At 38.6% G+C, this 13454-nt stretch overlaps 2 protein-coding genes across 4 annotated transcripts in view; one reads left to right on the top strand and one right to left on the bottom strand.

The window, feature by feature from the left end:
* LOC117302105 (agrin-like) overlaps window positions 1–5864 on the top strand; it is a 47962-nt gene extending 42098 nt beyond the window's left edge. For all 3 annotated transcript variants that reach the window (XM_033785902.1, XM_033785903.1, XM_033785901.1), the window contains 7 exons: window positions 194–305; window positions 645–761; window positions 1072–1288; window positions 1479–1584; window positions 2017–2241; window positions 2807–2910; window positions 3313–5864. In XM_033785902.1, coding sequence (XP_033641793.1) covers window positions 194–305; window positions 645–761; window positions 1072–1288; window positions 1479–1584; window positions 2017–2241; window positions 2807–2910; window positions 3313–3470 — 1039 coding nt within the window. In that variant the 3' untranslated portion in view covers window positions 3471–5864. The remainder of the gene's footprint in view (window positions 1–193; window positions 306–644; window positions 762–1071; window positions 1289–1478; window positions 1585–2016; window positions 2242–2806; window positions 2911–3312) is intronic.
* A 587-nt stretch (window positions 5865–6451) lies between these two features.
* LOC117302715 (putative methyltransferase DDB_G0268948) lies at window positions 6452–12206 on the bottom strand. Its single transcript, XM_033786716.1, has 6 exons — window positions 12002–12206; window positions 11331–11491; window positions 10625–10850; window positions 10321–10421; window positions 9791–9928; window positions 6452–8483 (listed from the first exon to the last, which is right to left on the bottom strand). The coding sequence occupies exons 1-6, from the start codon at window positions 12116–12118 to the stop codon at window positions 8384–8386; spliced, it is 843 nt and encodes a 280-aa protein (XP_033642607.1). The 5' UTR covers window positions 12119–12206; the 3' UTR covers window positions 6452–8383.
* Window positions 12207–13454: the final 1248 nt, after the last annotated feature.

Raw genomic sequence — 13454 nt, 5'->3', positions numbered from 1 at the left:
TTTGCAATTTTAGAGCAGATGTCTTACCAACTAGACCACCGAGATTGCCCGGTGGCTAGAGGCAGTTCAAATCCTATATTTTAGCAGTGGGTACCAAGAAAGTACCGAGTATACAGTGCTAACACATTGGTGTAGGGGTAAAACCAAAATTAATATACATGTATGTTGGTATTGTTTGATTCGTTCTTCACAGGAGCCCTGATAAACTGAGTCTAGATGAGTGGCATGTTGTTGAAGCTACAAGGATGAAGGTCGATGGAATGCTTTACATCGACGGCATCATGGTCGCGATGGGAGAATCATTGGTAAGATGCATTTCTACTTCCCTGGGCCAGATTTCATGAAGCCTGTAAGCGCAAAAACTTGCTTAGCACTGACAGACTTTGCTTAACAGACACTGGTTACCAGCTTTAACTCCTCAAAGCTCCGTGGTTGCAACTGGTGCCCAACTCATTTTGTTTTTTGGGTTTTTTTTGCTTAGCAAAATTATTTGCTAAGCAATATTTTAGTGTTGATATATAGTGGGAAGAAAATTAAAATAAACAAATAAACTTCTCAGATTCCATTTTAGTGTTGACTTTATTTTGATAAACTGAATTGATTTTAGTACGTGTATTTTGTTGTTTGATTGATGTCATTGACAGGGATCGGCCAAACAACTTAACCTCAAGAAAAGTCTCTTCATTGGTGGAACCGATAACTACTCGCACCTCTCTAGGAAAGCTGGCATCACAGACGGCTTTGTTGGCGGTATCAAAATGGTAAGCAGCAATAAATAAATAAAATTGAGTTCTTATATAGCCTTTTATTACACCGATGGGCGTCTCAAAGCGCTCAGTATTTTTCTCTTGCAAGGTTTCTGAGCAATGTTTTTTTTGGTACACTTTTATGCGCTTTTGATTTTGTTACATTTCTATATATAATGTACTGATAAATTCTCATAATTAAAGATAGTCATTACATGGTGTTACCGCAAACCTTTCCATATCAAATTTCCACCATGCAAAGTTTCAAATCCTACTTATAATTGTTCTTCTTTTCCCAACAAAATCTATTTGCCTCATGTTGTAGTTTGCCATCGACCGTGAGGTGGTTCCAGACTTGATCCAAGCCGCCTTGAACCAAGTCAACATCGAGGCATTCGTGGAGCATCCATGCGTCGGCGCACCGTGTATGCACACGTTCATGTGCGTTCCTGACGGGGAAAGCTACACGTGTGAATGCCCACCTCAAAGCCAGATTGTAGGGAGCAAGTGTGTATCGATGGAAGCATCGACATCCAGTGGAGGTAATAAAAATAGTATCAAAGATTTATAATGCACACATCCACCCTGCTGGGTGTTCAAGACGCAGTTAAACCAAAAGAAAGAAAACAGACACAACAAAGTTAGTTCATGACAAAACTATTTGTGGAGAACAGGAAAGGGCAGGGAAATTATAATTCTTATGGGTATTTTGATTTGATTTTGTTTTCGCAGATGATGGCGGACTTCAGCCAGTCACTGAGCGACCAGACACCAACGCTCCAGTGTCCTTTGACGGAAGAAGTTACTTTAGTTATTCAAACACAGCATCATTGAAAATGTAAGCCTTCACTCCAAGATTCTGTATGTTGAAATAACAGAGATGTATTTAAAACAATATTGTTTTGGAAATATGGAGAAAATTCAACTTATCAGAAAACCAGAGACAATGGAAACTTTGTTTGACAATATTAGGGGTCAGTCAACTGGAATTTTTTTTAAACCATTGTTAATTGTGCCTGACATATGACCCTAACAGAGTTTGCATAAATAACAAGATTGTTGCGATGGTCACATTTGTCATAGACAGTATTATTATTTTGTTATGTTATTTTTCTTTTCTTTTTTTGAAAAAATATTGCAAGATTTAACAAGATGGCTATTGGTTACAAGATTGTCAAAGACAGTATTTCATTTTTTTTTTCCCTTCATTTTTTCAAGTCTCAATTTGTTCTCTTTCCTCTTTTTTTGTTTCCTTCCGCTCTATCTTCAGTAAAAAAGCTCAGATGACCAACATCATCAAGCTGCGTTTCCGGACACTGCAGGAATCCGGTCTGTTGCTCTACAACAGCATCAATCAAGCTAACGGTGACTTCATCGCCGTGGCTGTCATAGACGGCAGCGTTGAGTTTGGCTATAACTTAGGAAGTGGTGTTAAAAGAATAAGAGCGCCAGGCGCAGTCAGCGACGACCGATGGCACACAGTCACCATATCCAGGTAGGTAGATCGGGAGAGGCAAAGGCTGTGTACATTTACTGTCGACCCCCCACTCTGTTGATTAGAAACACTAAAGCTTGAGTCCTGGTGTGACGCTCAGCCACGTCACACCATATAAAAAGAAGTATCCCCAGCCGTTTCACTCATTTGTCTTTTTTCAACAGCAAAATTGCTTTTGCGCGACATTATTGTCTTTATGTATTGACTTCTCAGCTCTGAAAAGAACTGTCCTGCTTATTAACTTTCTACCTGGGCGGAAGGTATAGCAAATCAGTTGGGACTAATACTTTAGGTTACAGGATCGTTATTAACGGCACTACCACGGAGTGAGTTCTTAAATTGGGCCCAACTTTTTCGACTAGCTTGCTCTAGTCATCGTCAGGAGACCGTGTGTTTGTAATTCATGAGTTGGTTTCTCTCAAAGATTTTTACCGAAACTGTTTAGCATTTTGGTTGCGACTTTTACAAGTTTATTCAAATTTAACGAGTATACGGAATTACTTGAATATGACTTCTAAAAGACTTTTCATGAGAAATTGTGCGCCGCTTCTTTTGTGTGTTTCAGAGCTCAGCGTGAGGGCAGTATTCAAGTAGATGATGAAGCGCCATCATTGGCAGCCTCCAAGCCGGGGGCGTCTTTCTTAAACACAGATGGCATTATGTGGATTGGTAAGTATTGTTTGAGGAAGAGGTTGTAGGTTGGGTCAGTTTATCACAGATTAATATCTAGGTGTTTTAAAGCTTTTATATCTTCTAACAATAGTCAGGGAAAACGAAGGAACTCCCAGGCTTACTTCTATGATACTAAGTGTTTGTCAAGATAGGGTCCTAGGTGGTCTTGATTTGTGACGCAAGTTTTTGGCTTACTTCTATGATACTAAGTGTTTGTCAAGATAGGGTCCTATGTGGTCTTGATTTGTGACGCAAGTTTTTGGAACAGTCACTAGTAAAGGGATCAACATCGATTGTTTCGGGAGGGACTGGGCAAGTCTACCAATCTGGATCAAAGCTAGCGTCTTTAAAACAATCTTAGGTGATAAATGGCTTGTTTACTTTTGTTTTCCACGACAGGCGGACATGCAAATCTTCAATCCAATGTGCCGTTTGACTTCAGACGAGCCTTTGTGGGCTGCATAGCTGACGTCGAACTTGAAGAAAATAGTCTACATCTATATAACGACGCGAGAGAAGAAAGGCCTTCAGCGTTCTGTGGCTACCCAGACGCATAACACATGGACTAATCACGAGAAAGGGAGGAGTAATTTGTAGTAAGGGAGTGAAGTTGCAAGAGGAGCGAATGGCGTACTTTTAAGATTGAAGTTGCAGATGTGGCACCGTGCTAATTTCTACACCAAGTCTCAATCTCTTCCACTGAGAAATCACCAGGAGATAGCAGAAGTGTGACATTGTTTGTCTTTTTTGAAGTTCATATTCCTTCTTGCATTTGCATTTAGAATGTTTTTAAACCGTCCTAATTATCGACCAATCATATTGGTCATATACTTTATGGTCATCTATGAGCCTTGTGATTGGTTGATTGGAGCATTGGTGCCACCACAACTACATGAGCGGAGAATAAAATTAAATGTTATAACGGTAGGTTTGAAATGGTCACATTCCATTTGTCTACTTCACCTTGTCGAGGCTTTATCTTTTTAGGGTGAGAGGATTTAAATTTACCTGGATTTCCTCCCGCCGAGACCTCCCCTTCACACTCGCAGAAACTTCTCCCCTCTTTCAGAAAAATCAAATTTTAAGAATAGCTTTAATGTATATAGATTGTTCACGGTTTTAAAACGTCTTCTTATGTCAACCAGTTTTACTTACACCTTGTTAGCTCTGAAGGCCTTTCAACCGTTACAAACCCACCACGTTATTTCCGATCCACTATTTGGGACAGGTGAATTTTCCCACAAGAATGGTGTCGGGGGAAAATAGTTCCTGGGGTCGATTTCACAAAGATTGTCCTAACTTAGGACTAGTCTGAGGACTCTATAGGAGCTGTTAAAAACTTAAGGCTTATTATTGTTGAAAAAAGCCTGCACATCAATATCGATGTATAAATATCTGTAGTTGGCGAGCAGAGTTGGAATTTAAGAGAGCTGGATTTTTGCAGCGAAGGGAATGTAAAATCAAATTTGAATGGTGCACTTTTATTTCTTCTCACGACTTACATTATTTATGTTGACTTATTTTATATCGACCAATGTGTATAGAGGAGACGATTCAAAATGTAACCTGCGACCCACAAGATGAGAGTGAACCTGGGAAAAACTGACGGGAACTACTTTTTCCTCTGATAATTTAGTCTCAACGACAAAACGAAAGAACTCATTACTCGCAATCTTTGTTCGCAGGTCACGTTTTTGAGTCAGTTGGGCTGGTTGGGATTTATTGTACATTCCCAGCTGGTGTTTTAAATTCTAGCTTGAACATTTTATCGGTAGGTTATTTCTGAGGAGTGAGTGCCGATGAGGTTTCGTCTTTTTTTGGTTGGTTCACCGTGACCAAAAGAGGGAACTATTTCAAGCTCTTAAATTATTGTAATCATTTGTATTTAAATTCATGACTCTTGGTGCTTAATTGGTCTTAATCCTAATCGTTTAAAGAATTCTGTATTACATTTATAAACGTCACAATTAACAGGTTTGTAAAAACTTGATTACACAAATTGATCTTTTTAAAACTATACTGCTGGTTTTTTTTTACTAATTATTATTTCTAAATTTTTAAAAAGTTTTTTTCTTAAACATTGACGAGGGTTTTATGTCACTCATTGGTAATAATTTTTATGAAAAATCTTCACACAAATTTGAATGAATGCTCAGAAAACCACACATATCAAATTATTTCTGAATGGTTTTTAAAACTTTTCTATTACAATAACGATTGAATTTTTTTTCTTTTTAAAACTGTCATCCATTTTTTCATTAATGGTACACAACTTTTTGTTTCATCAATTTGTTTGCATGTTAACAACATAGGAGTGACTATTTTTGAAATCTACAAAATAATTGTTTGATTTTGGTTTGAATGATTTTTGAAACTGTGTTTTTATGAAGTATTATTATCACCCACACAAGCAATACTAAAAACAAATAAATCTACTCCTTGTGTTTTAATAACTAGAAATAATTTGCATTGTTACGTAATATTATGTAATTTTTTTAGCGATAATAAATTTCAGTTACGCTTCATTTGAAATCAACTTCTTTTGTAATCGGGGAAATATAACAAAACCAATTGAAAATCAAAAGAATCATGCAGTAAAAATTGTTGTTGATAAAAATTAGTTACAAAATAAAACCTCTTTTTTTTCCACAATTGTACAGTACCACTCTATCATATAATATAATTCGTTTTAAAGTCATGTATACTTTGTATTTCCTGCTCCAGAGGGACAGTGGGATATGAACATAATTTTTACTCTAAAAGCATTTTTACATCATCAACAGGTTGTCTTTGCTTATGACCTTTCACCCTTTTAACCACTGGTCTCCAATAAGTGGGTAATTGAACTAGTAAATTGCATAAAAATACATAGTTTTATTATCTTCAAATGTTTTCACTTTAAAGGCACTGGACTTTATTGGTAATTGCTCAAAATAATTGTTAGCATAAAAACTTACTTGGAGCAATGGAGAGCTGTTGATAGTATAAAACATTAGGAGAAACGACCCCCTCTGAAGTAACATAGTTTTTGAGTAAGAAATATTTTTTGACTAAAATACTTGAATTTTATTCGAGACCTCAGAATGAAAGCACACAACTTCATGTGACAAGGGTGTATTTTCGTCCATTATTATCTCGTAACTTCGATGACCAAGTCACAGTTCAAATTTCCACATGTTTGTTATTTTATGCATATGTTGGGATACACCAAGTGAGAAGACTGGTTTTTGACAATTACCAAATGTGTCCAGTGTGTTTAAAGGCAGTGGACACTATTGGTAATTGTCAAAGATCAGTCCTCCCACTTCGTGTATCTCAACATATGCATAAAATAACAAACCTGTGAAAATTTGAGCTTGATTGGTCATCAAAGTTGTGAGATAATGAAAGAAAAAACACCCTCGTCACACGAAGTTGTGTGTTTTCAGATGCTTGATTTCGAGACCTCAAATTCTTAACTTGAGGTCTCGAAATCAAATTTCTGGAAAATTATGTCACTTCAGAGGTAGCCGTTTCTCACAATGTTTTATACTATCAACTTCTCCCCATTACCAAATTGAGGTTTTATGCTGATAATTATTTTGAGTAATTACCAATAGTGTCCAGTGTGTTTAAACAACCTATAAGAATAATGCACCAATGTCCAGACTTGTACAGTCATCTAATGTTTGTTTTATCTGTAAGTTAGAATTTTCAGCCATAGGTACAAGTAGGTATTGTTTTGTCTCTATTCAATTATGTACACAATAGGTTTATATATTTATTATAATATTTTGTAAAAATAAGAAAAAATAAGAAAAAATAAGAAACCACCCATGATGATATAGCTTTTAGAACTTGTAGTGACACCCTAGTGAGAACTGTGATGATGTTTATAAAAAAACTGTTGCCTCGGAACACTGGACAATTCATGTGCAAAGCTGACAATTATCCAGTTTCAGTCAATTTTGAATTGTTTTATTGAAAACCATCTCGCATGTCCCCCTTAATTAGGGCTATAACAAATGTTTATGACTGGGCACAATTTCATCAAAAATATTGCGGAATATTCGTCTGCATGCTTACCCAAAATGAGTAGGCTACCAGTCACAAATTGTTTGTGCACGAAGTTAGGCTGGTTACTTTAATCTGGTAAGCAATTTGTCTCAAAGGAGGATCATGAGTTAGGGTCCATTTTTTGTTTCCCAGACCTGCTTACCCCAAATTCCTACTTACCGAAGTTGCTTACCCCCAAAACCCTACTATGCAGTTTTAAATAGGCCTTTAATGTTTTAGATACCAAGAGAATTTTGTAAGTAAACTTGATTTACAGACTGTCACAGGCAATATTGATACACTATCATGTAAGCTATATAAACATATTGTGCGATTTCATATTGTTTTGTGGTTATTTTAATGATTGGATTTTCCTCATTCTCTTATTATGTACATGTATTAACCACAGATAGGGTGCGTTCGTTTAGCTTCCCTGGGTCGACCCCGGTCTGCCCCCCCCCCCCCCCCCCCCCCCCCCGGTGCGTTCGAACAGCTTTGACGTCGTTCCAGGGGCTCACCAAGGTCGGCCCCCAGTGCCCTGCTTGTGGAGCGGGTCTCACTTGGGGCTGGCCCGAGATGCATGATGTCACCACGAGAGCAGCGAGTGATCGTTGGATTAACTCTTGTCAGGGGCTCACCCGAGTGAGCACCGTGGGGTAGACCCAGGGAGGCTAATAGAACGCACCCAAAAAGAAATTATGCAAAATTGATTGTTGTACTGTGTATGGGAAAGCATTCGGTATGTGTGTTTTCGTTTTTGTACATAAAGAATTGATTTCTGTTGTTGTGAAACCATCGTATGTCGATTGAGTTATTATGAAACCAACAAACCATGTGGGGATTTTAAGAAGTGGCTGCATTTAATAAACTACTGGAATTGTTTTCTGTACAGAATTTTGGAATTGGCTTTAGTTGTTTTTTTTTGTAAGTATTTTGTTGTCTTTGTATTTATTAAATTGTCAAGAAATACTTATTAAAATAAAATTTTAAAAATTACACCAAGTAGTAAATTTTGCCGAAATCACTCACTCACCAGAGTTGCATTTGTGAATTTTTTGTTTTCTTCTTTATTGTTAAGAAATACTTTTTAAAATTTTAACTTAAAAGTTACTACATGAGGTAAATTTGGCCGAATGATTTACTAATAATTCAATATTAATACCCACAAAACTCATTAAAAAACATACACTATCTGTAAATTACAGAACTTAACCCACTTCTAGACTGCTCAGCCATGACAACCAATGATCGGTCTTTAGAATTGCTATTTTTATTATATGAGTTTATTATTAATGTAAAACTTGTCATGATTTACTTGTGTTATTCGAACGGTTTCCTACCGAGAAGCAACACCATCGGAGCTTTCAATGTTATCATTGCTGTTTTTACTATACTAGTTTATTATTAATATAAAACTTGTCATGATTTTCTTGTGTTATTCGGACGGTTTCCTACCGAGAAGCAAAACCATCGGAGCTTTCAACGTAATCATCGTTTGATCTTCTTTCTTGTCCACACCAAGGATCTCCATTAATCTGTGACAAAAATTGAAGAAATACGAGTTATGTCTTTGACAGGAAGCAGTCAGACATGATGCGATTGTTTGTCGTTTACCAAATGTTTACTAACTATTTATCTTATTTTGATTACACATCCACCAGCACAGTTAGCGCCAATAACAGTCTGAATAGGAAACCAGGGCCCAATTTCATTGCGCTGCTAAGCACAACAAATTTGCTTAGCATGACATTTCTCCGTTGATAAAAACAGGAATGCCAACCAAATTTACACATGATTTTCAGGACAAGCAAACAGCAGCTAGAAAGCAACATACAACGACTGGACATTTGGTTGGTAATCCTGTTTTTTATCATGGAAGAAATATCATGCTAAGCAAATGTTTGTGCTTAGCAGCGCTTTGAAATTGGGCCCAGAAGTCTTTGTTCAGTTTGAGATGTAGGAGGACAACCCCAGTACAATTCTACAGGTAGAAACTAGAAATCGCAATCCACATGCAGTGCTCCGGTTTAAGGTTGGATTTGTACCGGGGTCTACAGAGGTGAAAGGTAGGGAAAACTGCCTCTGGGAGATTCTGTCCCCCATGAGGGAAATTAACATGTGCCTTGGGGCAAGGTGTTTCTACAAGGGTGTCAAAACCATGTCTTCTTCTTCCCTTCTAATGAAGCCTTCATAGTTGAAGAAAAGTAGGATTTGAAACCTTGCATGGTGGAAATACGATATAGAAAGGTTTGTGGTAACACCATGTAACGACTATCTCTAATGAGTTGGGGTGGTTCTGAAAAGAACCGTTGGTTTCAACTCGACGTTTCGATCAGTATGCTCTGATTGCTTCTAGAGAAAGCCAGAAGACGATCTAGAGAAAGCCAGAAGACGATCAGAACATACGTCTTTCTCCAGAAGAGGATCAGAGCATACTGATCGAAACGTCGAGTTGAAACCAACGGTTCTTTTCAGAACTACCCCAACTCATAGAGATAGTCGTTACATGGTGTTACCGCAAACCTTTCTATATAGTTGAAGAAAATTACACTGCAAGACACCGAGCGTACCCCTCCTCTTTGCAATTAGTGTGTACAATGTACTGGGTTCTTTCACGTGCGTTGAATGGTGTTATAACAACACACGGGACCTACAGCTTTACGCTCCATCCGAAGGACGAAGCAGTAGTTAAGTGTCTTGCTTAAGGACTCTTATGTCACCACTCCCAAACCCACACTCCCTTGAAAAGGTCTGATCTCTTAACCGCTCGGCCACGATTCTGGGGGTATGCTGATCATTGTAAAGAACTTATCTTGTCTCTAAAGGATTAACTCCTGCCTACCTTTCGTAAAACTCAGCCAAGGGATCCGTGGCCTCTGGATTCTGTTCTGAGAATGATTGATACGCCGACCAGGAACGTAGATACCCGATAAATGAAGCCACATTCATCTCTTCAATCATTTCAATGGTGGTATCATCTCTGTGAACATTCAAACAAAATCAATTGTTAGAAAAAACCGACAAGGCAATTTGCCGACAGTTTCACACAAAATAGCGCCCTCTAGTGTCCTATCCACAAGGCCCTGTGACCTGCAACATGCGTATGAATACACCTAGACTGGTTCCCTGTCTTTATCTGCAAGTATAAAGACAGGTATTTGCTTTTCAGAACCAGTGATTTCATTGGATACAATTGGATGTGTTTTGATTGGTCCGAGACGTTTGACGTTTGGCAGCTGCACTTGCGATCTAGGTGAAAGGTGAAGATGGACGGGGATTGACCTAGGCTGGAGGCCACTCTCTGGCGTTATTCACGAGCCTTCAGGCTAGTATACACCTCACTCTCCCATTCTAATAAATACTGGGGCTTACCGTATACTCCCTACGTAGGGTATAGTGAAGTCGGAATACAAGTTGTCGATGTGTTTGCGGCGTTCACTCCAATATGGCGCTAAAGCTGATCCCTCGTAGAACTAAATGATTAAACAATAATGTGAGTTTTAGGGTGAGGTCTGTATTGCTAGAGAGAGTTTCAAAGCTGAGAGTGACCGGCCTGTATGCTTGTTTTGGAAGGGCACCAAGGCATTTTCTTTTTGGTAAAGGGCACCCTTTAAGAAAATTGTAAATCTAAGAAGTCGATGTCCCCTTTTATAGTTTTTGTGACAGTGACACTTACGTCTGTGTGGAGCTTCTCAAGTTTCTCATCTTTCGACCGGTCGTTTTCCTTGCACGTATGCGGCACGCGATTCCCATGGGCAATGATGGCCAAGGAACCATGAGGGCGCAATACACGATGAACCTCTTTTAAGAATGCATCATAGTCAAACCAGTGGACAGCCTGGGAGCTTGTTACTAGGTCAACAGTACCGTCCTCGGCTGGAAGCTTCTCAGCAACTCCTATCCTGTCAATCGGTCAAAGACAGGAAATTCAACGACAAAAGGAAGGGAAATAAAAGTTGTTTTACCCTTACACACTTTCCCCCGAGTTCTGTGGAAAAAAAACCACAGGCAAATCACTTGGGGTTCGAACCCAAGACCTTTGCATTGCTAGTGCAGATGTTTTACAACCGGAAGATATTTTATCTCTAGTTGTCAACATCTTACTTGCATGACGTCACCTTCCTTAAATAAAATATATTTGGAAGAAGACATCTAACTTCAGGATCGTCGCCCGGTGGGTGTCATCATCCCGCAGTAGATTATCTCAGGCCGTGTCTGGTAAGTGACTTTGGCTAAAGCTATGGATATATCAGCGTGTTTGCCAGTATTGAAGAACATGCAGATGCGCATAATCTAGCAATAGCTGTACCTGAAGTTGCCGTTTCAGACACGGCTTAAGGATCTCAACCCATCGGACGACACTTCCAGAGCTTCATGCTTACCTGTAATCTACGTTGGGTGAATTAGTAATCTGCCTCGCCGCTTCCAGCTGCGACTGACTCACATCAACTCCGATGACCTTTTCAAAATGCGAGGCCAAAGGTCGTGTCATTTGACCCGACCCACACCCGACATCAATAGCAAGCTTGAAGGGCTGTGATTTCTGGAATTGGATTTAATAAAAGATGTGGAATATTTTATCCATTATTATTTATGTATTTGTCACTCAGATTAAGAAAACACTTAAAGGTACTGGATTTTTTTGGGGGCATCCCCCTGCCACATTGGCAGTTTTTTCCAATTGTTATACACCTTGTTTTTACATACATAAATATACCCATAAGTGGTTGCTTCGAGAGCGGGGGACATGGACTCTGGAGGGGGGGGGAGGGGTATTTTAACAAATTCAAAATTATTTAACTTTTTAATGAAATGTTAATACAATTTTAATGATTAGTTTAATAAATATAGACCAAGTATCATAGAACAAGCCCAGGGTCAGGATTGAAAGCAGTATCATATTTAGCACAAAATGACAATAATGCTAGCCTACACACAAAATAAATCATAATGTCACAATACGAGTCAATATTGCATGATGATCATGTTTCATTTGTTATTGATACGGTTTTAGAAATTAATAAAGAGTTAACGGTTTCCGACTCCTGCCTACCTTCTCCTGCAAATGGCACAATATTCTCTCGAAAACCTGATGAGGTACATAAGGCCGAAACTTGTGGTACAGACTAGCATGGGCAGCTCCTTCGAAAAGTTTGATCGGTAGTGCCATGTTTGTTAGGAAGTTGTTCGGTTAATCAGCTGTTACGATATTTAAAGGGCCCGATCTTTGTTATTGTTTTGGTTTTGTTTTTCACAGGAGGGCGCCCTTACTTTCGACCAGTAAAAAGTACGCGGTCTCAAATTAATTATTTCAATAATTAAAACTGTAAACTCGTGTTTAGTGTTTCCCAAGAGGGCGCCCTTGCTTTCGACCAGTAAAAAAAAAACCGCGTGTTTGATGTTTCACAAGAGGGCGCCCTTATTTTTGACCAGTAAAGTACGCGGTCTCTTAAAATTAATTATTATCTTTTTTATACTAATAAATATTTTGTCTTCAAATCCTAAGCATGCATGACAAAAACAGTACAGCACAGGCGATGAACATTTCAAAACTGGAGATAATAATTATAAACATTGCCAGCAGTATAAGCGCTGAAACAATGGTTTTGCCGTTATTTTTAAAAACCTGTTTGGGACCACGCGTTCGTTATGCGTTGTCCACACGTGTTCTTATTATTGCTGGTAGGGATGGTTTGTTTTGCATTTTTCTCAACAATTTCTTTATCGTATTTATTGTTTACATGCTCAGTTAATAATTGCTGGATATTTATCTAAAGCCACATGTGGTGGGAGGGGGGGGGGGGGGGGCAAGTCAACAAGATGTGCCAGTCATCCGAGGCCGATCCCCCGCTGAGTTTAAAAATAGCACAGGGCGCGCGCGTGGTGTTTGGACGCTCATTAGTATGCAGCAATTGAGAGGCCACCGAAGATGGCAAGCTGACAAAAGTCCGTGTCTCGAACACGTACCTGTGTGTCGTCAGCAGGGGTGTACAATATCAATAGGCATAACAGTATTATTACTCCCGCCCGCTGTATCCAGACAAAAATAATAATAATGTTGCCAAAGTTATCGCTAAAGTAAAGTGCATGCAGTGTTTTTTTTTATGAAGTAAAGCGCATTATGATAGAATTATGGTCGCTCGGGTATAAATATTAATTGTTATGTTTTAAGTTGTATTATAATCAAGTGTGCGTACAGAAATAGTGCTAAACAAGGCGATGGACAAAATCAAAACTGTTTATATACATTGCCATAACAGTGTGTATTTCTTTTAAACTGCGGCAACACGAATTGCCGTTCTTTTTAAAACATGTTTGGGACCACGTAATTAGAGCGGCACGTGCTCAGTGACAATCATTCTCCATTGGTTAGAAGTGTTTAGTTTTGCGTTTTTCTCAACATTCCAAGCATTTTATTGTATTATTATGTGACTTATTTGCAGGATTTTTTTTTAACTACGGTTCTACACCCATAGACCTTATCGCAAATACCAATGCGCAAGCGC

The sequence above is a fragment of the Asterias rubens genome, chromosome 18 (genome assembly GCF_902459465.1).
Source record: "Asterias rubens chromosome 18, eAstRub1.3, whole genome shotgun sequence".
Taxonomy (NCBI): Eukaryota; Metazoa; Echinodermata; class Asteroidea; order Forcipulatida; family Asteriidae; genus Asterias; species Asterias rubens.
The sequence above is the reverse complement of the archived record's forward strand: the minus strand, read 5'-3'. Positions and strand labels throughout refer to the sequence as shown.